Source organism: Ursus arctos, unplaced genomic scaffold, assembly GCF_023065955.2.
Source record: "Ursus arctos isolate Adak ecotype North America unplaced genomic scaffold, UrsArc2.0 scaffold_20, whole genome shotgun sequence".
Taxonomy (NCBI): Eukaryota; Metazoa; Chordata; class Mammalia; order Carnivora; family Ursidae; genus Ursus; species Ursus arctos.
Window position 1 is genome coordinate 20,994,895 of NW_026622875.1, and position 25,143 is coordinate 21,020,037.

General features: G+C 38.4%; 1 protein-coding gene across 5 annotated transcripts in view; it reads left to right on the plus strand.

Annotated features, from left to right (window-relative positions):
• GK5 (glycerol kinase 5) overlaps positions 1 to 25,143 on the plus strand; it is a 146,287-nt gene that overhangs the window by 23,703 nt on the left and 97,441 nt on the right. For 3 of the 5 annotated variants that reach the window (XM_057316013.1, XM_026497173.4, XM_057316011.1), the window contains exons 5-11: positions 4,323 to 4,454; positions 8,705 to 8,780; positions 9,555 to 9,616; positions 9,699 to 9,772; positions 9,976 to 10,036; positions 18,272 to 18,398; positions 19,371 to 19,475. In XM_057316013.1, coding sequence (XP_057171996.1) covers positions 4,323 to 4,454; positions 8,705 to 8,780; positions 9,555 to 9,616; positions 9,699 to 9,772; positions 9,976 to 10,036; positions 18,272 to 18,398; positions 19,371 to 19,475 — 637 coding nt within the window. The remainder of the gene's footprint in view (positions 1 to 4,322; positions 4,455 to 8,704; positions 8,781 to 9,554; positions 9,617 to 9,698; positions 9,773 to 9,975; positions 10,037 to 18,271; positions 18,399 to 19,370; positions 19,476 to 25,143) is intronic. The other 2 variants (XM_044383457.3, XM_057316012.1) reach the window with 1 other exon arrangement.

Below are 25,143 nucleotides of genomic sequence, written 5' to 3' on the forward strand. Positions count from 1 at the left end.
TTTGAATGGTATAATTTAAAATTAATACTATTTATAATGTATAGTTCTGTATCTTAATGGATAATTTTAGTTTTTAATAGGTCAATTCATCAAACATTTCTTTTGACAAACATTTCATTTGTCAGTGAGGTATTTAAAACTTTTATTCCTTTACAAATAAGTTTTGACTTTGGAAACATTTACTTCTGTAGTACAAACCCTAAATCTCAAATGTAAAACTGACGTCAAGCGCAAAACTCAGCCTTAAAGCACGTCGTCTGCTTGATACTGAGCCCGTGCGTGATGTAAGCTTTGGCTTCTCTTAGGAGAAAAATGTACGCAGACTCTTGTTGGCGTTTAGCCCACATGATTCCAGGGCTTGTCCTGCCACTGAGAGAACCCCACCCTGCACTCATCCTATACTGGATGCACTTTTTTTTCCTTTTTTTAAAGGACTTTATTTTTAAGTAATCTCAACGTGGAGCTCAAACTTAACAACTCCAAGATCAAGAGTTGCATGCTCTACCGACTGAGCCAGCCAGGCACCCGTATCCTGGATGCTATGGTTAATTGATTGAGGCTAATGGAAATGTTGAGGGTGTAGGTGCCAGAGATGGCACCGAATTTCATGTGTTCAGCCAATGCTAGCTCCAAGCAAAATGGTGAAGTAATTGGTGTGTGTTGGCAGTCTCCTGGCACCATTGTTTTCCTCCAGTTCTTCCAGCACCCATGCTTCCTCTCACTGTTAATTCTGATTCTTGCTTATGGCTGCTAAGGCTTCTCTTTGCTTTCAGCACAAAATCCCAGCTCGTTACCATGGGTTGGCCCTGTCTACAGCTCTGACCACTTCCCAGACCTTCCTCCCTGAAGCTGCTAAGGCTTCAGCTCCAGCTTTGCGAGCCCACTTTTGTTCTTACAGCACTGAAGCTGCCTCTTACCTTAAGGACTTCGTACCCTCAAGGGGCTCTGTGTGCCATCATGACTGGATGCTTCTCACCTTTCTGGGCCCAGTTCACATGCCATCTCCTCTGTGTAAGCCCTTTCCTGCCATCCCGTTTATAGAGTAGCAAGTCCCCACCCCCTAGTCCAGTCTCTATCATACTGTCCTTTATTTCTTTCACGGCACTTAGCACATTTCAAAGATTTTGAGACATGCATTTTTTTTCTATTGAAATTTTAATTGAGATAATTATAGATTCACATGCAGTTGTAAGGAATAATACGGGGATCCCCTATAGGCTTTGCAGTTTCTCTCAATGGTAACATTTTACAAAACTATACTGTAGTGTCACAACCAGGATATTGACATTAATACAACCTATAGATCTTACTCAGATTTCCTCAGTTTTACTTGTACTCATGTATGTGTGTGTGTGTGTGTGTGTGTGTGTGTGTTATAATTTCTGTACAGTTTTTTTCCTGTGTTCATGTATCCACCACCAGAATCAAGATGTTGAGCAGTACCATCATGACAAGGGTCCCTCATGTTACTCTTTCATAACCACATCCTCTCTCTCTTATGCACTTCCCCACCCTCTTCCTATCCCTCACTTCTTGCAACCACTAATCTGTCCTCCGTTAAAATTTTTTTCTCACTTCAAAAATATTATATACATAGAGTGATGCAGTATAAAGCATTTGGGGTTTGCTTTTTTCACTTAGTGTAATTCCCTGGAGAATCCAAGTTGTATGTGTATCAACAGCTTGTTTCTTTTTATTGCTGAATTATATTCAGTGGTACAGATACACCACCTGTTTAAGGACATCTGTGCAAATTCCAGTTTTTGGCTATTACAAGTGGAGCTGTTTTGAACATTTGTGTACAGAATTTTATGTGAACATAAGTTTTCATTTCTCTAGATAATACCCCAAGTGTGTAATTAATTGCTAGGTCACAGGGTAATTGCATGTTTTGTTTTTTAAGAAACTTCAGACTTTTTCCCAGAGTAGCTGCATTATATACTTTCTCACCAGCAATGTATGAGTTATAAAGCATACATTTTTTTTCCAATTTGAAAAGGCTGATTTTTAAGCAGGGTGGGGTTATTTTTGTTTATTTGGTTAGTTTTTTTTCAGGATGGTTCTTTTTTTAAAGGAATTTATTTTTAGGTATCTCTCCACCCAATGTGGGGCTTGAACTGACAACCCCAAGATCAAGCTCTACCGACTGAGCCAGCCAGGCACCCCAAGCAGGATGTATTTTTAACCATTAATTTTTAAAAATCATTTTAACCATCAATTATATCTTAGCATTATATTGTAATTTAAATAGGATTTTTTTTTCTTTTCTTGGTGGTACATTGAATGTCTTCTTAGATTATCTCACTAATTGATTTGATTACTTGTCTGTCTCTTCCCACTAGAATGTAAATTTCAAGGAAGCAGAAATTCTGCCTATATTGTTCATTCTGCCTGTATTGTTCAGGCTTTCTCAAGACCTAACACAGTCCTTGGTACATAGAAGGTACTCAATAAATATTTGTTAAATGTAAAAACAAAATATTAATTGTTCATATGTTGATTAAAAGTGCAGGTGTAAGAAGTTTCCGTACTTTTTTATGCCCCCTCCCCCAGTTATCTGCATTTTAATAGAAGATCCCTGAAGGATATTAAATGTAATTTTTTTAAGAGAGGAAAGTATAATGTTCTTAGGGAGGAAGAACCTCTTTCAGTTTGGAGCATTCCTTAAAATATAACATATCAGAAGAAGGATTATGGATGGTCATTTCAAATACTTTCAGAAACTCTTTATCTTTTAATAAGTAGTACAAATAGAAACACAGAAGGTTTGATCACTGAATAAGGTTTGATCACTGATCACTGAAAAGGAAGTTAAAAGGGTACAAACTTTCAGTTATAAGATGAATAAAGTCTGAGGATCTAATGTATAACATGATGACCATAGTTGATAACACTGTACTATATAACTGAAATTTGCTAAGAGAACTTAAATGCTCTCACCAAAATGAAAAGGGAAAAAAAAAAATTAAAATGGGGCTCACTGTTCCAAAAAAGGGGGATGAGACTGATATGTAGAGAGAATTGAGTCTATACTTTCTTGATTGTTGCATTTATTACTTTAGTAAATAAACCAAAATCTTTAAATATATACATATATATATACACATATATATATATTAAATTTTTTTTAGGGAGAGAGATTATGTGGATGTGAATGGGGAGGGAGGGCCAGAGGGAGAGGAAGAGAGTCTTAAGCAGGCTTCACACCCAGCATAGAGCCCGATGCAGAGCTCAGTCTCATGACCCTGCGATCATGACCTGAGCCGAAGTCAAGAGTTGGATGCTTATATACGCAACTAATGAATCATCGAACTTTACATCGGAAACCGGGGATGTACTGTATGGTGACTAACATAATATAATAAAAAATCATTAAAAAAAAAAAAAAAGAGTTGGATGCTTAAACAACTGAGCCACCCAGGCGCCCTTTAAATATATTTTTTAGGGGAGGGGTGGCAATAACAGAGGAAAAAAATGCAAGAAGTGGGCAAATTCTCTGTAAGTGAATGTTTTGTGAAACATCAGTTTCAGAAGTTGAATTGTCCATCTGCATTCTTGTGGTAGGTGGCAGGATAAAATTTTTGTTCTTTTATTTATTTTTTTTACAATGTCTGACAAACCTTAAAACTCAAAGCTGGTTTTCAATGAAAGACCTTTTCTTTTTAATTAAAGGATTTGCTTACTAAGAAGTAAATTTTGAGCAATGTATATTCAGCTTTGATTTAGATAAGTATAGATAGTATTAAGTCATAACATCCCAAATTTTAGATACTTAATGTGTAGGGGAGTTTCCCTTATGGTTTAATACTAACTTCATTAAGAATATATTTCTTTTTTTTTTTAAGATTTTATTTATTCATTTGACACAGAGACAGCCAGTCAGATAGGGAACACAAGCAGGGGGAGTGGCAGAGGAAGAAGCAGGCTCCCAGCGGAGGAGCCTGATGTGGGGCTCGATCCCAGAACGCCGGGATCACGCCCTGAGCCGAAGGCAGACGCTTAAGGACTGCGCTACCTAGGCGCCCCTAAAAATATATTTCTAACCAAAATATAGCCTTCTTCCTTGACTCTCTTTTATTTTAAAAGACTTTATCTTGAGCTTCTTGTGTTTGCTAAAGGAGGTCATAGTAGATGTGTTACATTTCATATGTTAGAATACAAATTATCCACTTAGGCTTTACTTCTTTTCTTAAGCGTTAAAAAACACTATAAGTAGTTGAGTGGTTCATTTGTTATTGAGTTTGTTTTCATGTGTGTAGAATTAATATGGAAATATCAAACACCATTAAATGCATTTTCCTAAAATATCTTTTTTTTAATAGCTAGTACAGAGTTCCTGCCGAGTGCTGCACTTTTTCACTAGAAATAAACGACTTTTAGCATTCAGTTTGTTCAGTTTCACAAACCAGCATGTTTCTTTGAGATTGGCCTGGATTTTACAGAACCTGGTTGAGGTAAGGAAAGATTGTGTGTGTGTGTGTGTGTGTGTGTGTGTGTGTGTGTGTAAACTACAGGGAAGAAAAAGGTAAAAGAATGAAGACAGCAATTTGATTATTTGAGGAAAAATTAAGTGTCCACTACATATTGGGATGGAATACAGAAATCTCTACTTTTAGACCTTTTTATTGTAAGTCGTAACACATATGGAGAACTGAACAAAACAAAAATGTACCACTCAGTGATCGTGGAGCAAACATCTGTGTAACACTCCTTGAATCGAGAAGTAGAACACTGTGATATTGTGTATCACATTTTCTTTCCACTTTTATTTTTTTACTTATGTGGTTTTTTTTCCTCAACACTATAGTTTAGTTTTACCTGAATTTTTTTGAATTTTGTATAAATGTGTCAATTAATTTTCTTATATTTTCATTATTATTTAGTGTTCGGTATATGATTTTATCATTATCCATTTATCCATTCTGTTTATGTGCATTTGAATTATTTCTAATTTGGGGCTATTATGAATAATGCTGTCTTTTGGGGTACATATAAAGGTACTTCTGCTGTATCTATATATGGGAATGGAGGTCATGAATGTGTATCTTCACTTTTTGTGGATAATGTCAAAAAATTTCCCACAGTTTTTGATAATTTACATACCCACCATCAGTCAATGAGAGGACTTCATATTTCATGTACCATCATAATTGGTATTATCAGGTTTTTAAAAAAATTTTACCCATTTTGGTAGTTAAATAGTGATCTCTCATTGTGATTTTATTTTTTTTAAGATATTTTATTTATTTGAGAGAGAGAGAGAGAGAGCATGAGGAGGGGAAGGTCAGAGGGGAAAAGCAGACTCCCTGATGCACCAAAGGCAGTTCCTTAACCAACTGAGCCACCCAGGTGCCCCTCATTGTCATTTTAGGTTGGATAATAAAAAAAGAAGATTCAGCTATATGCTGTCTACGGGTAAAACACTTAATTCGTTTTTAAAGATTTTATTTATTTGAGAGAGAGAAAGCACGAGAGGGGGGAGAGGGAGAAGCAGTCTCCCTGCTGAGCAGGGACCCTGATGTGATGAGGGGCTCAATCCCAGGACCATGACCTGGGTCAAAGGCAGACGCTTAACTGACTGAGCCACCCATGTGCCCCCAGAATATACATTCTTAAGCGCACATGGAACCTTCTCCAGGATATATCACATGCTACACCGTAATATAAGCCTCAATAAATTTAAAAGGACTGAAATCACACAAAGTATTTCTCTAATAAAAAAAGAATGAAATTAAAAATAGTTAACAGAAAGGTGGGGTTCCTGACTGGCTCAGTCAGTAGAGCATATAACTCTCAGGGTTGTGAGTTTAAGCCCCACATTGGGTGTAGAGATTACTTAAAAATAAAATCCTTAAAAGTAAAAAAAAAAAAAAAAAAAAAAAAAGAAAGAATTAGCAGAAAGAAATTTGGGAAGTTCAAAAATATATGGAAATCAAACTGTACTTTTAAATAACCAGTGGGTAGAAGAAATCCTAAGAGAAATTAGAAACTACTTAGAGGTGAATGGAAAAGAAAACACAATATACCAAATCATGTGTTGCAACAAGATCAGTGTTTAGATAGAAATTTATAGCCAGACTATATTACATATAGATATCATATTAACAAAACATCTAACATTCTAACTTAAGACACTGGTTAAAGGTAGCAAACTGAACACACAGTAGCAGAAAGGAAGAAATGTAAAGATTAGTGTGAAAATTAATGAAATAGGGAATAGAAAAAACAGTTGAAAAAGTGAACAAAACAATGGTTTTTCCATGTCTTTTTGTGGCTTGGTAATATATTTCTTTTTATCACTGATTAGTATTTCATTGTCCAGAAGTGTTTCAGTTTGTTTATCTAGTCACTTGTTGGAGGACATATTGTTGCTTCTAATTTTTGGCACTTACAAATAAAGTTGCTATAAACATTTGTGTACAGGTTTTTGTATGAACGTAAATTTCATCTCTTTTGGGGAAATACCTAGGTGTGCAGTTGCTGAATCAGATGATAAGACTATGGTTAGCTTTGTAAGAAAATGCCAGACTATCTTCCAAAGTGACTATACCATTTTACATTCCTACCAACAATGAATGAAAGTTCCAGTTACTTCACATCCTTGCTAATGTTTGATATCAGGGTTTTAGATTTTAGCCATTCTAATAGGTGTGAAGTAGTATCTCATTGATTTAATTTGTAATTCCCTAACATAACAATATGATGTAGAAATATGACTTTTCTTTCCATTTCTTTTTAAGCAATGACAAGGACTTCTAGGATATAGTCCATGACTATTAATTCTAAGATCTATAGCCTCATGGACTCTGTCTTTCTCTCTCTCTCTTTTTTTTCTATGTTCTCTTGTTTCCTCAGATGCCTGATTATTTGATTTCTTTTAAATTTAAACTACTTTATGGATATATGATTAACATAAAAAAAGCTGAACATATTTAATATACACAACTTGATGAGTTCAGTGATCTTGGTTACTTATTTGTATGCATGTGTATGTATATCACCTAGACATTGTGTTTGCAAAATTGTGCGTAGAAGTTATGAGAGGCTTACCATAGCAGTATCTTGCTTTGGATAGGATTTGTGTTTGCTTCGTCAGTTCTTTTAGGTACCAGGATTACCTCAATCCAATTTAATGATTGAGGTGTTTCAAAACTGAGTTGTATTTCCTATGAGAGCCTGTCTTTCTAGTTTACCCTTACTTATAGGGTAGGGCCATTTGGAGTCTTAACCCAAAGCAAGGAGGATTGACCTTGATCCTTCTACCCTGGGAAACCCTAATACTCTACGTCTTTGGAGCCTCATATGGACCTACTACCTATCAGAGGACCTGGGCCTCAAATGTTTGTTGAATGAACAGACGAATTTACTACTTGCCAGGCATCGTTGCTGCTTACTGAAATACAGATTAATCTTTCTCTAATCTGAACAAATTTTAGAATCACAATTTCTAAATTTAAAAAGAATTTGAAATAAAGTAATACTACTTTAAGCACTCCATACTTAAGTGGTATAAAACTTGAATAGAATCTTCAAATATTTGTTATAAATAATGTACAAATGACTTCTTTTTTGGAGCTTATGTCATGTGTTTTCATTTTATTGATCCTTTCTACTGTTGAAATATAATTCATCCTGAAATGTATTCATTTGCTATTCTTTTTATCTCATGTATTTAGGAGACATGTTTTAAGCATCTGCTATAGGCCAGGAACCCTCCTAGGTATTGGACTTAAAAATTTAGTTCCTGCTTTAAAGGAACTTAGGGTCTAACAGGGAAGTAATGATGTGAGATAAGGGCTGTGTGGAAGATTTCTGTAGAGTGCTGGCTTGGGCAAAGCCAGGAACTGCTAGTCTTGAAGGACAAGTAAGAGTTGGAGAGGTGGTGAAGTGTGATGTAGGGCATTGTTTTCACTATGTTAGTAATCCTCAGGGCACCTGGCTGGCTCGGTTGGTAGAGCATGCGACTCTTAATCTCGGGTCTTGAGTTTGCGCCCCGTGTTGGGTGTAGAGCCTATTTAAAAAAATAATGATAAATCAACAGTCATTTCATTGTCTCTATTAGCTAGTTTAAAGAGGTTGTGATACTTTTGTTTCCTTTGGCATGCTTTATGCTAAGGATTAGCAAACTTTTTCTGTAACGTGCCAGATAGTCATAATTTAGACTTGGAAGGCCATAAGGTTTCTGTCACAACTACTGTGCCATTGTAGTTTGAAAACAGCCATAAATTACACAGAAACAGATGAGCATGGCTATGTTCCAGTAAAATTTTATCTATGGACCTTCAAACTTGAATTTCATATACTTTTCATATGTCACAAAGTGTTCTTTTTTAAAAAACAATTAGAAAATTTAAAAACCATTCTTAACCTGCTATACAGAAATAGTCAGTTGAACTGTGATCATAGTATACCATCCCCTGTTTTAGACTTTGTTTATCTAGACATATTTATATGTCTAAACTAAAAATATGTATATTTACTTTGTTTGTTCATCACAAAAGTAACACGTTTCTTGTAAATTAGAGCCTTTTATACCCTGTAGTAATTGCTTAGAACTGTTTGGGGTATATTTTAAAAATAGGTTTTTTTATATACATATTCATTCTTATCAAAAAATGGGATTATATTGTATTTACTGATCGGCACTTAATTATGCACTGCATAATTTAGGCTTTTTGAGTCAGCTTTGTGATGTGTTTTCTAGGTGCAAAAGGCAGTTGAAGAAGATAATTGCTGCTTTGGGACTATTGACACCTGGTTGTTACATAAGCTCACAAAAGGTAAAGATGATCTGACAAATCTATACAAGTAACTGAAATTTGACTGATAGAAATGATTCACCTACAAAAAGTGGAAGTTACTTTTTTTCCCTTCCCTTTTGCCTTTCCAAACCTACTGCTCCTTGATATCCTAGTAACTACATGTTACAGTAAAGCTAGATAAATTTTAGATTTGTAAGAGGAGGGTGATTTTTAAATTGTAGCTGAGACCTCAAACAGAAGACGGAGCAACAGTCTTAATTTCAAAAGTGGTAAGACTCAGGTTTGGTCACAAAGTTGCCACTTCGCAGCTGGGTAACAACTATAGGCAATCATATTGCATCTTTGAACCCCTTTCCTTATCCTTAAACTGGGGATCAGAGCGCCTGGGTGGCAGTCGGTTAAGCTCTGACTCTTGGTTTTGGCTCAGGTCATGATCTTAGGGTCATGAGATTGAACCCTGCGGTCAGTCTCTACGCTCCGTGGGGAGTCAGCTTGAGATTCTTTCCCTCTGTTCCTGCCCCAACTCAAGTGCTCTCTCTTTCTTTCAAGTAAATAAATCTTTAAAAGAAATAACAAAATAAACTGGGGATCATGATGTGACAATGTATATGAAAGTGCTTTTGTAAACTATAAAAGTTCTAAAAGATTAAGTGGGAAATTGCTTTAGAGACTTTGCACTGTAAATATACATTTTGGAATGAATTTGAGGCCAGACAAAGGTCTAGATTATAAACTAGGGGTAGTTGTTGATTGATACTGCTTGATAAAATATTATTTTCAATGCAAATTTAGGTTCTGAATTTGCCACGGATTTTTCAAATGCTAGTACAACTGGACTCTTTGACCCTTTTAAGGTAAAGGTTTTTTTTTTTCCTTTTGAATCAATAATTTTTATGTAATTTAGCTTGGATTCTGATGACATATTTTTATGCTCAGATGCGTTGGAGCAGGCTCCTTACTTCCCTGCTTTCGATACCACTGTCTATCCTGCCTCCTGTGAGGGATACGAGGTAATAATGAACATCAGCTACAGAAACCAGCAAAATTGTCCCTGAATTCATTTTGCCTTAGTGGGGAAAGCATTTTATTATTTGTTTGAGATGCTTATATGTTCATTATATAACTTTTTGGTCTATGTGAAAATCGATATGCTGAATTTTAGAAATAATATTTCTAGAACTATGACTGACTTTTTAATCAATTTTATTTGAAGCCACAATTTTGGATCAGCGGATGAAGAGATATTTGGTGTGCCTATACCAATAGTGGCCTTGGTAAGTAGAAAACTTGAGGGTTCCTCCATGCACAGTATAAACTAAATAATATATATGAATAGTGGGGATTAGATTTAAGAGACATTAGAGGTCCTTGCAGAATGAAATTAAAGTATTTTTTTCTTTGTAAGTTAACGTGCCCTGGATATAATCAGGAGTATTTTCTATAATCTGGAAAGGGGACCTCTGGGCCGGTCTTCTGACATGAAAGCACTTTCTAATCTTTTCTGATTTCCATAGATACTTTTTTTCAGAAAACTGTTAATTTTTTTTTTTTACATGTTGTATTCTGAGTAGTGTGTGGTTTATATTTGATACTCTGAGACAAAAAACAGGGATAGAGCCATTGCTTAGTTTGTATTTGATACAGTATAACCAAACAGCTGCAAGGCAATTTAAAGTAAATAAAATGTTGTATTTATATTTATAAAATCCTTAGCTAGCATATACCAGTAGAGAAACTGTGGAAGAGTGAAAAATTAGCTGTTTCAGGTTTTTGAGGTTCTTTCTTGATTGTACTCTTTCTGTCTGGATGAAAGATCTAAACCTTAGAGAATGTCAAGGATTTGCCACCTGGTTGAGGGGCTTTATGGAAACGCCGACCTTGACTTTGATTTTCTGTAGTAGCTTACACAGGAACTCTAGACCATCTTTCCCTAGATGGATGATGGCCACAGTAGGTGGAGGGATTGGGTGAGAGAAGGGGAATTTAATTCCCAAGGTACAAATTCCTGGTCATTTAGAGAGTATCAATCATATGCAACTTGAGCTCAAGTTCAGATACAGGTGTGGCTGGAACAATCGAAGTTTAATGACAAAGTGTTCTTTAGATGAGTTTTGGTCCTTAAGATATTGCTATACGTTGTTAAAAAGAAAGGTGCCTGGCTGCTCAGTCGGTGGAGCATGCAACTCTTGATCTTGGGATTGTTTAAGTTTGAGCCTCACGTTGGGTGTTGAGATTACTTAAAAATAAAATCTTTTAAAAAAGGAAAAGAAAACAACAGGCCTAAAATGGCAGCCTGAGTTAGTAAATCAAGACTTAATACCTACCCTAACTGCAATTTCAACCCCCCAGAAATGTAACCCTTTACCAGTCAACGTGGGAATTTTCCATCGGCACTAGGAAATTTTCTAATAGTGCCCTTCCTTTCTCCTTAGGAGGGCAACCTTACCCAAACAATGCATTTTTTTTGGCTAATAATTTCCTTTTTTCCATTCCCTCTTTACCTTTAAAAATCTTTCCTTTTCTGGGGCACCTGGGTGGTTTGGTCAGTTAAGTGACCAACTCTTGATCTCAGGGTCATGAGTTCAAGCCCCACATTGGGCTCCGGGGAGGGGTGGTGGTGGAGCTACTTAAAAAAAAAAAATCTTTCCTTTTCTGTAGCTCTTTGGAGCCTCCTGTACTTGATAGATGGGATGCTGCCCGATTCATGAATTGATTAATAAAACCAATTAGATCTTCATAAAATTTACTCAGTTGGGGCACCTGGGTGGCTCAATTGGTTAAGCATCTGCCTTTGGCTCAGGTCATGATCTCAGGGTCCTGGAATTGAGTCCTGTGTTGGGCTCCCTGCTTAGCAGGGAGCCTGCTTCTCCCTCTCCCTCTACCTCTCCCCCTGCTTGTGCTCTCTCTCTCTGTCATTCTCTTTAAAATAAATAAATAAAATCTTTAAAAAAAAGAGAGAGAGAGAAGAGAAGAAAATTTACTTGGTTGAATTTTTGTTATTTAACAGATTTGCTGGCAGGCAGTGACAAGATCCAAAGTGAATTTCCAGCAGCATCTGGGGACAATGAGAAACATGGGCATGGTACCCCATGAACCCTTTAAATTCATGTGTTTCTCGCTGTTCCTGAGGGCTGTGGGCAAGTTCCCTCTTGGTTCTGAGCTCCGCTCTTGTTCATTCAAGCTCCCCCAATCTAATTGGCTTTCCTTTAGAGCCTGAGCTGCCAGATGGTTATGCCCCGAGCTGGCGGTTCTGCCTGGAGTCCAACTGAGCTGGGAAAAGTGTCTGCCCACAGCCAAATCCCTAGCCTTTCAGACCACAATTCCCCTGGAATTGCTGGAAAACCCCAGCAAGGTTCCACAAGAATTGTTTGTGGTGAGCACAGGGCCTTCTCTTGGCCGGGATGCAGTAACATCTCTTGTTGTTGCTTATACATTAAGGTGCACATATTTGTCTTGTTTTGTGTAGATAAAGGCTATCGCTAACAGGGATCTCAGAGACCAAAAAACTGGAAAAATTGGTGGGCACAGAGTGAGCATTTGAAGGCTATTAGAGCTCTTGCCACTTCAAGAAAATAGAGTAAGTTGATCACAGAATGGGTTAGATTGAGACAAGTTCGCCCACCAACCTCAGGAAAACCTCTATACAATGAGGTACTCTGTAAAACATGCAAGATCCCCAATCCAGTGGCCCAACCCTATTAGGTATTAGTTCGGCTCTGAGAACTCCAAAGCCTTAGCTAATGGAATCCTTAAATTCTACAGAGTCAAGCGTACTACCTTCCAGCACAGCTGCTTATTTTATCTAAGAACTATAGCCCTAGAAGTTGTAGATATCTCGCAAAAATGGCAGAATCTTACTAAGTTTGTTTTGTGTCCTGGGGAACTTGGCTCAGTAACTGTCAGCTTGGTAGTCCCCAAATAAGGCCAGGCAGAAATAATGAGTTGCACCCCATTTGTAGCTAGATATGGCCTGACAGAAATATGGGTTAACTCCATTTGTGCCTAGAATCCTACCAAACTGCTCCAGCCTTCAAGGGAATTACAACCTAGAAATACAGGGGTTCTTATGGGGGCCATTCCAATTAGATAAAATCATTTAACAAGTGCTCTTGAAAGCAAGGATTCCTAAATTAAACAGAATGGGATACCTGTTTTAATTGGCAAGCAGAAGCCTCCAAAAGGTTTCGAAATTCCCACATTGTTTCATTAAAAGTCTCATTGCGAAAGGGTAGTGAAAAATTAAAGAGAGAAGAGGTACACAAAACAGAATGCTGTAAGACTGACGTAATTCCTGCTGCTCCGCTTCATCCTCCTTGGAGTACTCATTCTACTAATCCTCTGTCTAAATTGTGTTTCCACTCTGGAAAGACTACGCAGCTGTAAACAGAATTCACCACATTAATGGTCTTACATATACCCCTGTATTTACCTTCTTAGGAGGACCTCCATACGGGCCCTTCCCAGAGTTGTTGAAATGGAGGGATTTTCTGGTAAAACTCCTACGTTATTCCCTTAAACAGCCAAGGGGGAAAGTCTGATAGATACTAGAGCCTGCAGAGAGGATCCTGGAAAAACTGGCAGAAGCCAGCAAAGGGTGAAAATTCTTACTGGAATCAGTTCCTTCCAAATCTCCGTCTGTAGTGCCCGGTCTAGAGAGGAAAATAAAATTTCACATTGTCCCTTTCCTTTCCAAATCCAGACCCATTGACTATTGATCCTTTCTCTCCCAGAGATACATATTGCCTTCTGTTTTGTCTAGTTTTGCATAACTGAGTTTGGCTTTCTGCCTGCATGGGGCATGCAGGTTTTGGTTCTTTGGCCCTCATTTGAAGTGACTCTGGATCTTGGGAAGGTCGTATCCTTTGCACCCTCTTTGGGGACCCCTCTTATACCCATGGGGTGTTATTTAGTACCACCAGAAATATTAAAAATTAGAACCATGTCCCCAGGGGAAAAAGAAGCCATAGAGTTGAATAGGTGGATCAATCTATAATGTCATTTAAGTTACAACCCAGTTCTTAGAGGAATTGAAAGCAATTGTCCTTATCTTGCAATCTTCATAAAACCAGAAATATAGCTCTAGAGGCAATTCAAAGTTTACCTATTTCTTCACCAATCCCCAAATTTCCCCTGTTTATCTCAAACGGATTGTAAATTTTTGGCTCTAGGAAACCAGAGTCCTTCTTGGAGGAACTTGCCTTCTCTCCTTGTCCCTTAAAGTTATGCATCTTATCATGTCTTAGAAATGTAAACATAGCCCACAATCACCAGAGATTGAGAGAAAAAAAGGGAAAGAAGCCTTTTTAAAATACAAACCTCCAAAACAACTCTTTTCCCAAACTCTAGCACTACCTCCTTAAGATTAATCCCAGGGACAAGTACAAATCTTAACAATCTTCTCCACAAATATTAGTACCTGTAGGGTCTTTGTGTGTACCTGTCTATCTGTCTCTCTCTCTCTGTATGTAGTAAATGTGAGATACTTTTCTACCTCTGGATGGTATTGCTAAAATTAATTTGTAAAAGAGCTCTATTTACTTGGTTTGAAGGCAAACACTGATAAGGATTAGACATTCTAAAACTCTCAGAAAGAAACCAGTCCAAATGCTTTCTCAAGTTCACGAAATCTGGGTAAATATTTTATATGAAAGCTACTTTAAGGTTGTTGGCTTAATTAAAGTAGACATGTTTTAGGGTGCCTGGGTGGCGCAGTCGGTTAAGTGACCAACTCTTGGTTTCAGCTCAGGTGATGATCCCAGAGTTGTGGGATCGAGCCCCACATTGGGATCCGTGCTCAGCGTGGAGTCTGCTTGAAATTCTCTCTCCCTCTCCCCCTGCCCCTCCTGCTTGTGGGTGCACTCTCTCTCTGTCTCTCTAAAATAAACAAATCTCTAAAGGATATTAAAGTAGACATGTCTTTAGAGTTATCAGCATTAAAATTAAAACTATTATCCTGCCTTAGTTCACTTAAAGTCAGATACGGTAATATTATCTCTGTTATAAATTAAAAAAAAAAATAGCTCAGCAGGGGGCACCTGGGTGGCTCAGTCGGTTGGGCATCTGACTCTTGATCTCAGCTCAGGTCATGACCTTGGGGTTGTGAGATCAAGCCCCACGTCGGGCTCTGCGCTCTGTGGAATCTCTGACTGAAGATTGGAATGAATAAGTTTTAATATCAAAACTAAGCTGGTGCAAAATTAGAATTTGGTTTTCTCTCTATTTTAAGAGGATGAAGTTTGTTTGGACTTTTCATTGGCTTAAGTCTTTTTGACCTGGAACATACCAAAGATTTGCTAAACTATTTAAGCTTATATGATATGTTAAGTTACATCAGAAGCGTTGTCAAATAAAATGTACTACTAAGCCTTCTTTATGTTGTAAGATTTTGGCACGTGTGCATAAAGTCCATTCTGCTTCTGAAAAAAAAAAAAAAGCCCCTCATCGCCAGACTTTTGCCATCCTGATGTCCTATAACATGGCAACAGTCTGCTGCTGAATCAGAGAAATTAAGGTAGGTAAATAATGGCTGTCAATTAAATGAATAGTTGGGGCTATGGGAAAACTAAGATGGCTGCTTGCTTAGTTCTTCCCAGCTCCCTGGTAAACCCTATTTTTCAGTTTTTACATTCCTTCACTCACCATAGGGCATTCAAGATGACCCAAAATTATGAATAGACATCAGTGGGGAGGCTTTATAATATTGTAAAAATAATCTACCAGCAATTTCTAACTTGTCAGGTCATCCTGGAAAAACCGATTTTGTTCCCAGAGCCTCAGACCTGGACCCTTTGAACACCTGCAGCTGGACTTCATGCCAACTGCTACTTACTATGGGTTACCAGTATGTTCTTGTTATTGTTTGTATGTTTTGTGGATGGGTTGAAGTCTTTCCCTGCCTCAAGACTGTGATGCCCTCTCAGTAGCAAGGAAACTATTAGAAAACATGTTTCCCATTTGGGGCATGCCTTCCACAGTCTCCAGTGATCAAGGCACCCACTTCATTGGGCAAATCGTATGAGCCTTAATGAAACCTTGCAAAACTTCTTGGAATTCTATCAGAAGCTTGTATACTGAGCCCGAAGAATTAGGTATTCTGGAAACATTATCAGAGGAAGATGGCCCTCGAGCCCATTGGAAGAGGAGTCTTACCAAGTGCTCCTGATCACTGTCACTGCTGCAAAACTAGAAGGGATGGAGCCTTGGGGACACATTTCACAGCTCGTGAAGGCTTCACCTCCAACCAGGTGCTCTACAGATGCTGGCGACCTCCAAATCAAACTGATGAGGAAGAGAAGTCGCTGATGTCGGGGTGGAATGCTTCTGCCCAAGATGATGGATCAAGACGTTAAACTTGAACTAAATGTAAAACCCTTTCACCTTCTCCTTTCTTTTACTCTGGCATTAGCCTGGAAAGATAATGCCCCCATCTCTTTCTCCCCAGACCACTGCTTAAGGGGGGTAGTCTTTGGAATTTAGAACAGCCTTCTAGTTCAGGCTAAGAGAAAATCTGACTGAGCCCTTAACTTTTCACGAGCAAAATAAGACATCTCATTGGGCGACTCGCCTGAAGTTACATTGTTGAGTTAGAAAGGACCTGCTGGGAGCCCTTCGTGATTCAGGAATTCACTCCTCTTGGCAGGTCCCTACTTCCCTCGTTAGGGATAAATGTAAATGAGCCTATGATTAGGAAATTCTCCTCAATTCTTGAAATTACTGCAGAATGTGCTGCTAAAGGAACAGAGGCCCAACAACCATCCTTAGACTTTTTAGCCAAAGCTGTTCTTGATAGTAGGATAGCCCTCGATTATCTTTTAGCCGAGCAAGGAAGAATCTCTGCTGTGGCCAACACCACCTGCTGTATCTGGATTAACATCTCTCAGGAAGCTGAAACTCATATAAGGTCACTGAGCAAGCTGCTTGGCTTAAGAGAGTAACTTCTTCAGTGGGATCTTTCTTTGATTTATTTGATTTTAATTGTTTTGGGTCTTGGGGACCATGGCTTTGAAGTACACTCCAAATACTCAGAATTATCCTGCTTATAGTTATAATAATCTCCCTGGTACATTGTATTCTCTCAAAAGCTTTAAATGCATGTTAACTGCCAAGCACCAAGCAAGTGATCTCCCTAAGACGGGAACATCAGAAAAGGAATGAAGAGGACAACTGACTTAAAAATTGTGAACCTGAAGTTGTAACCTGTGAATATCGCAGAAATTAAGCAAAGAAACATCATGGTCTGTGGATACCACACAGAGGATTGATAACAGCTGTGAGAACTCTGGAGTGGTGGTGGCGAATGGTGCTAATGCTTTAAGTTTTGATCTTGTCTCTCAGTTAAACTGAGAGTCTGATCAAAAGGGAGGGAATTGTCAAAAAAAACTACAGGCCTAAGATGGTGGCTCCAAGCCAGCAAACCAAGACTTAATAGCTAACTTACCTGTAGTTCAGCTCCCCAGAAATGTACCCTTAACCAGTCAACATGGGAATTTCTGGGTCAGCATTAGGAATTTAATGATAGATCCCATCTATCCCCCTTGGGAGGGTGACCTTGCCTTAAACAATGGATTCTTTGCTAATAGTTTCCTTTTTTCTCTGGTCATTTTCTACTTTTAAAAACTTTCCTTTTCTTTAGCCCTTTGGAGCTCACCTCTGCTAGAATGGATGCATCAATTGATAAAGCCAATTAGATCTTTAAAATTTACTCTGTTGAACATTGTTACTTACCAGTTTACATTTAGGGGCGCCTGGGTGGCACAGCGGTTAAGCGACTGCCTTCGGCTCAGGGCATGATCCTGGCATTATGGGATCGAGCCCCACATCAGGCTCCTCCACTATGAGCCTGCTTCTTCCTCTCCCACTCCCCCTGCTTGTGTTCCCTCTCTCGCTGGCTGTCTCTATCTCTGTCAAATAAATAAATAAAATCTTTAAAAAAAAACAATTTACATTTAATTATTTTAACAAAATGTTATAATTTTTCTTTTAACAAAAATGTATGGTTGGAAATGTGTAGTTTTGACCTATATTTATGTTAAGCATACACCTATCACTCTTCTTAAAAGAGGAATTTGTGAGGTCAGTTATTTTGACTAATGAATGAAACCACTTTGAAGTTGAAAAATCTTAGTTGTTTTTTTCTGCACAATTTTTATTCTGACCTTTATTTCCCAGATTTTTCCTGTGTTACTTCAAAGTCATAAAAGTAGGCTGCCTACTAAAAACTCCTGAGGCACCTTAGTTACCACACAATGTTAGTCCTGGAGAGACTTCTAGCTTATTGTTTCTCTTTATTCTTTCCAGGGCTTTTTCTTTCTTTCTTTCTTTCTTTCTTTCTTTCTTTCTTTCTTTCTTTCTTTCTTTCTTTCTTTCTTTCTTTCTTTCTTTCTTTTTTAAAGGAAAAGGAAGAAAGGAAAGATGTTGACCCATGAGAATACAGTATAGGAGACAGTGTGATACAGTGAAATGAGCCACTGCTGAGGCCCAGCCATCTTACATTTCAACATTTTTGGCAGGTCGCTGATCAGCAATCAGCCATGTTTGGAGAATGCTGCTTCCACACAGGAGATGTGAAACTAACCATGGGAACTGGGACATTTTTGGATATAAATACTGGAAATGATCTTCAACATACCGTTAGAGGTAAATAGTTAGAATTTATCCTTTTTATTGACACTTCTTTTCATATTTAACTTTTGTGACACTGTTTTCCCATTTTATGTTAAGGGTACCCTCTCACATATTTTTCGCTGTTATTCTTAAGACAGTTAATTTCCATTTCCCTTTTTTCTTTAAAAGCATAAAAAATGAGACAGACATTATTATTGAAAAACTCAGGATTAGGGTATTTTGGTTAGTTTATCAAATATTTACCTGTAATACCTGTTGTATTTGTTTCAAACATCTTTCTAGGCCTCTAAATTTTCTCTTATGTGTTAGCAGTTCTTTTTGTGATTTTTTTTTTAAGGGGGGGTGGTAATTCTCAACTAGTGTTCCATGCATATTAATGACTGTTGCCAAGAAATTGGTTTCCCTGATGGAAGACATCGTAGGATGTGTGAACTAAGAAGCTTAGATTGTGAAACTACACCCTAAGAGGCCTGTGGGCTCTTAATCTGGGCTATGGTCTCCTAACATGGTTACTAAGAGATAGTTTTAAAATCTTTTTCTTACCTTCCATCCCCCCTCAAGCTCTTCCTTTTCCCCTAATTGGGAAAATGGAAGCTAGAAAATTTCATCATTGCATTTGGTTGTTTCTACTTAGGAACCTTCACAGATAAATACAATAGCATAGTTGGTTCTGTTTGTATGTTTCTAGAGACACGGATATGCCTGTGGCTACCAAAAGCTAATGTTTATTGTTCATATTAAATACCAGGCACGCACTAAGTTTTTTATGCATTAATTCAGTTTATTCTCACAGGAGCTCTCTGAGGCAGACCATTTTACAGTTGAGGAGATTGAGGCTAAGACAGTAGAAACTTGTGAGACCTCTGACTTCAGAGCCACTTTGCTATTTTTTAAGATAATCCAATTGTTAATCAAATTGTAGATGTCTCTGTAATGAATTATCTATTTATTACATTTGACTTATATCGTTTCTTTGTTTTTAAGGCTTTTATCCACTAATTGGGTGGAAGATTGGCCAAGAAGTTGTATGCTTAGCTGAAAGCAATGCAGGAGACACTGGTACTATCATAAGATGGGCTCAAGAATTAGGTAAGTCATCTTTTAAACAGATTTCACAGGCCAGACTTAAAGAATTCAAGAATGCCACAGGACTGCCAATGAGTAGGGAATGAATGGACTGTTCAAATGAAACATGAAAAGAACTATGCTGGAAGAAAATATAGGATATTATTTTTATGACACAGGGATTGTAAAAGGCTAAGCATTAAGGCCAGATACCATAAAGAAAAAAAAGCAATAAATTTAACTATATAAATTATTAGAATGTGTAAGGAGAGAGGTGCCATAAGCGAAGTTAAAAGACAAGTTGCCAAGAACAATTGGTGGCATGCATCATAAAAATTAATAAAGATGACTAAAGAATCGGGGCACCTGGGTGGCTCAGTTGGTTAAGCGTCTGCCTTTGGCTCGGGTCATGATCCTGGGGTCCTGGGATCGAGCCCTGCGTCAGGCTCCTTGCTCAGTGGGGAGTCTGCCTCTCCCTCTCCCTCTGCCCCTCACCCTGTTCCTGCTCTCTCTCTGTCACTCTCTCTCTCTCAAATAAATAAAATCTTAAAAAAAAAAAGATGACTAAAGAATGAACAAAGGACAGAAGTACAGCTATCATAAATCAAATGTGACTATTAAAAAATGCTATTTGGGGCATCTGGCTACTTAGTTGGAAGAGCATGTGACTCTTGATCTCAGGGTCGTTAGTTCAAGCCCCATGCTGGATGTAGAGATTACTAAAAAAGATAAATAGACTTTTAAAAAAATGCTATTCAAATTCAACAATCAAAGAAATACACATCCAAGGACACCTGGGTGGCTCAGTTGGTTAAGTGTCTGCGTTCAGCTCAGGTCATGATCCCGGGGTCCTGGGATCGAGTCCCACATTGGGCTCGCTGCCCAGTGGGGATCTCCTTCTCCTCTCTGCCTCTCCCCTGGCTTTTGCACGCGCTTGTGTGCGTGCTCTTTTCTCTCTCTGTCTCTCTCAAATAAATAAATAAAATCATATATATATATATATATATATATATATATATATATATAAATGATGTCACCTGTCATTGGCAGAGGTTAAGTAGTTTGATGATGTTCAGCACTGATGGGAATATAGAGAAAAAACTATTCTTCTTTTCCTTTGTGACGAATATTAACTAGTATGGCCTTTCCGGAGGACAAGCTGGCAACATGTTTCAATTTATAGAGTGCAGACCCTTTGCCCTCAGTTCTATTCTTTGTTTCTTAAGAAAACAATGATACAGGTATGCAAAGATGTGTACATGCATAAATGTTTAATACAGTGATTGGAAACAAGTTCCCGCCTAACAGTAAAGCATTAAGTAAGTAAATGTCAGTATATCCATACAGTGGGATATTGCACGTCACGTATAATGATGTAGTTGTATCTCTTATTGATGTAGAACACTGTCTATCAGACATTAAGAAGAGGATGAAGTAGTTGCAACACAGTCTGTATAAATATTTCTTGCTTTTATTTTATAGCCTTATTGAGATATAATCCACATGCCATATAATTCACCTACTTAAAGTGTAAAATTTAGTGTTCTTTAGTATTGTCTCAGGGCTGTGCAACCATCACCACAATCTAATTTTAGAGCATTTTTATTCCCCCTAAAAGATAACCCCCATAGGCATTGGCATTGGCATTCTTGTTCTACCCACCAGCCCTAAGCTACCATGGATCTACTTTCTATCTCTATGAATTTACCTATTCTGGACATTTCATGTGGACGGAATCAAACAATACGTGGTGTCTTGTAACTGCCTTCTTTCACTCAGCCTAACGTTGCAAGGATCACCCATGTTGTGGCATGCGTCAGTGTTTCATTTCTTTATATTGCTGAATAATATTCCATTATATGGATGCACCACAGTTTATTTATTCATTCATCAGATGATGGACATTTGGGCTGTTCCCACTTTTTGGCTGTTGTAAATAATGCATAGCCTGTATATTACATAGGCATATTTCACGGAGAAGGTGTGAAATGTTATATACCAAAGAATTAACAGTGGGTATTTCTGATGATTAAATTATGGAGCAGACTAACTTTCTACTTTGCTAATTTGAGCTGAGCTGAGTTGTTTAAAGACAAAGCCAGTTCTATTGGCAGAAAACATAACACTCTAGGAAGAAAATGCCAATCCATTTCCTTTCTTCCTTTTTCTCTCTTTCTCCATGAGCCTGTACCTGCATTATAAGCATAAGATTACTTATTAACAAAAAAAGTTTATTTCAAAGTTTTTTGTCACTTAGAAGTCTCTTCTTTATTTTTTTTAGATTGATTTATTTATATTAGAGAGAGAGAGTGTATGTGCACAGATGTGGGGGGGTGCAAAGGAAGGGGGGAGAGAGAGAAACTCAAGCAGATCTCCCCACTGAGCGTGAGGCCTGACAGGGTGCTTGATCTCAGGACCCTGAGATCATGACCTTAGCCAAAATCAAGAGTCGGACGCCCAACGAACTGAACCACCCAGATGCCCCAAAAGTCTCTTAAAATGTACCTCTTTTAATTTTTTTCGGACCTCTATCTTGATTATCAGAAATGGAAAATTACGTATTTCTTCTCCTTTATACCTTCTATTAATTTTACTCCTTCCCAGAAAATGCAAAGAAAAAGCAGAAAAATTTCACATTCATCAGTTAAAAAAATCATTCTTGTCTTCTGTGTGACATCACGTGCACGTTCGTAAGAATCTTTGCTTTGCTGGATTGAGGTTCATTAGCTGTGATTCTCAAATGATGAAAACTCTTTTCTGGGAGATGGGGCTAAATAGTCCTACCTAGAAAAGTGATGTGATTTCTGGTGGAGGCACAAGCTCTCCTGAAGGCCATCCCATCTCTGGCAAGAAAACAGGACTGTTGTTCTAACTGGAGGGAGAGAGAATTCAGAGTTGAATTATTTACTTTAACGTTTTAGTCATTGGTAAAGCTAAACATCTGTATCTGTCTGAAATTCACACAAAAAGTTGACATTTATTTGAATGTATTTCTTTCTATTCTGAGAATTCACTTTAATGGGTATACACTTCCTTGAATGTGTAAGCTGAACCTTTTATCTTTGTGTGGCATCTTGAGCTGCTTCCAGCCTGAATGATGGCTTCCTTCCACTTGGTTAGTGGATTGAACACCTCAGGCTCATGTGTAAAAGCTGTTTTAAACAAGTTTCATCTTGATTTTTGTATCTATTTTCTAAGTCTATTTCACACTATGTTAACTGGCACATTTGGGTTCCCACACGATCGTCTCTTTTCCTTGTAATTTGGTCCATTTCTGCTCCCCTTCACTCTTTGTTCTATTTTGCTGTCTTAATTTTATAAGTATTTTTATGTCTTCTAGCTTGTTAACAAGTAACTGAGTGCTCACGATGTGCCTGGAACCGTACATGCTAGGGGGACACGAGTGAATGACCCAGACACCCGCTGCCCTCACGGCAGTTACAGTCTAGCAGGAAAGACATGGGTTTTTTGTTGTTGTTGTTGTTGTTGTTGTTGTTGTTTATTTGTTTTTTTCCTCTTTTTTTTTTTTTTAAAGATTTTATTTATTTGAGAGAGAGACAGAGATAGCTAGAGAGAGCATGAGTGGGGGGCGAGGAGAAGGAGAAGCAGACTCTCCGCTGCCTCTCTCTTCTGCCTCTCTCCGCTGAGCAGGAAGCCTGATGTGGAACTCAATCCCAGGACCCTGAGATCATGACCTGAGCTGAAGGCAGATAGTTATCTACTGAGCCAGCCAGGAGTCCCAGGAAAGACATGTTTTAAATGAAAAAATTGGAAAAAAAATTTAGTGTTAAGTCCCAGGAAGGAGAAGTAGTTGTAGAATCAATGATCCCCTTTTCAAGGGAGAGCTTTGTCCAGTCTGGAGAATCAGGAGGTTTCTTTCAAGAATGATGTTAGCTGTTTCCTGAAGGGATAATACGAGTGGTTGCATAGGGAAGCCTGGGTGGCTTAGTCTGTTAAGCGTCAGTCCTGATCCCAGGGTTGTGGTATCAAGCCCCATGTCAGGCTCTGTCTGGTGGAGATGCTCTCTCTCTCTCCCACTCTGCCCCTCCCCCTGCTTGCTCTTTCTGTCTCTCTGTCAAATAAATAAAGCTTAAAAAAAAAAAAAGTGGTTGCGTAGGTGAGAGAGGTACTTTAAGTTAGGGGGCAGTCCAAGGCGGGAGGACTGGTGAAGGAGGCCCTGAGCAGGGAGAAGCATGACCTATTTAAGGGACTAATCTCTGCTGTTGAGGCAGTTGCCATCTCTGCTGTCCTCCAGTAACACAGGTCAGGGGACATTTTTTCTCTAGCAATATCACTTATAATTGCTACATGTCACATCTGCTTGCTCCAGGCGATCCCCATAAGACTTCCCCATGTATTTAAAATTACCCAGACTCTTGTTTACTAGAAATAAGGAAACCGATTCCTCTCTGGGTATCTTCCCAAGAGAGATAAAGTACTCCTCATTAGAAGGGATGAGATAAACATATTCTCATACATGAACTCATTCTAGGTGGTGGTGAACAGATACATGTTACTGCTGGTGAACAGGATCTTACTTCATGGTCCTGCCTCCGTCTCTTCCCCCTGGGGGAGGGAAGTCTGGGTTATTGCTGAAGCTAACGTGGAGCCCAGCCTGAACGAAGCCTTGAATTCTCAAGTAGACGGAGCAGACCCAGGGTCCGCAGAGGACATGACCTGAATGTTGTTGGTGAAAATACTTGAGGCTGCTAAGGACACTCTGGATGTTTGGGGCCCTGTGTGGCTCAGTTGGTTTAGTGTCGATTATGGATTTTGGTTTCGATCATGATCTCAGGGCTGCAAGATCAAGCCCCGCATTGGGCTCCTTGCTGCTTAAGATTTTCTCTCTCCCTCTGCCTCTGCCTCTCGCCTGTCATACACCCCCCCCCCCCAACTGCACTCGCTTGCTCTCTTTTAAAAAAAGATGGCTCTGGATGTTCTCTCTGGATCCAGCCTGCTGAGCCAGGGGAGAATCCCCATAGCATGGGGAGAAGAAAGCTGGCCAGTCCCTGGGAAAGCTTGCCAGCAGTGGACATTGGTACACTTTGGTCTGCACTGCTCCTCTTCCAGCCTGAGGAGGGGGGGTCTAATCTTTCTCATATCTCCAGAAACCGGAGAGCCGGTTCTGTGAAACCGGGTTCACTCCCGTACCTCTCATGGCCTGACAACCCCATAAGCCTGACCTCAAAGACAGCACAGTGTAAGAGCATACAGCACCCTGAAAGGGAGTGAACAGCCTCAACAGATAGCTCCTACAAAGGCAGATGGAATGGAAGAAACAGAAGATCAAAAGCGTACCAACAAAAGTCAAACTTAAAGAGGTGAAAGAAAATATTACAAAGAAATGTTTGGAAAACATAAAGAGTTTTGAAGAACAAAAACCATGAGATATAAAATGTAAAAACAAAAAACAAAACAAAACAAACCAACATAAAATAGTGCTAAAAATCCAAATAGGAATCAGAAAGAATTTAAAATAAAAAAAGAGAGAAATAGAAGATAAAATTAAGAGGTAAGAGATACAGAGGAAAGATCAGAGAAAAAAATACATGAATAGTAGTCTCTTTTGGCATTTAAAATGTTGTTATGGAAATGGGGTTACAAAAATGTAAAAATTGACGCAAATAAATTGAAAATAAATTTCCTTGAGCAGAAGAAATACCTAGTTTTCAGACTGAAATAGCTTACTAAG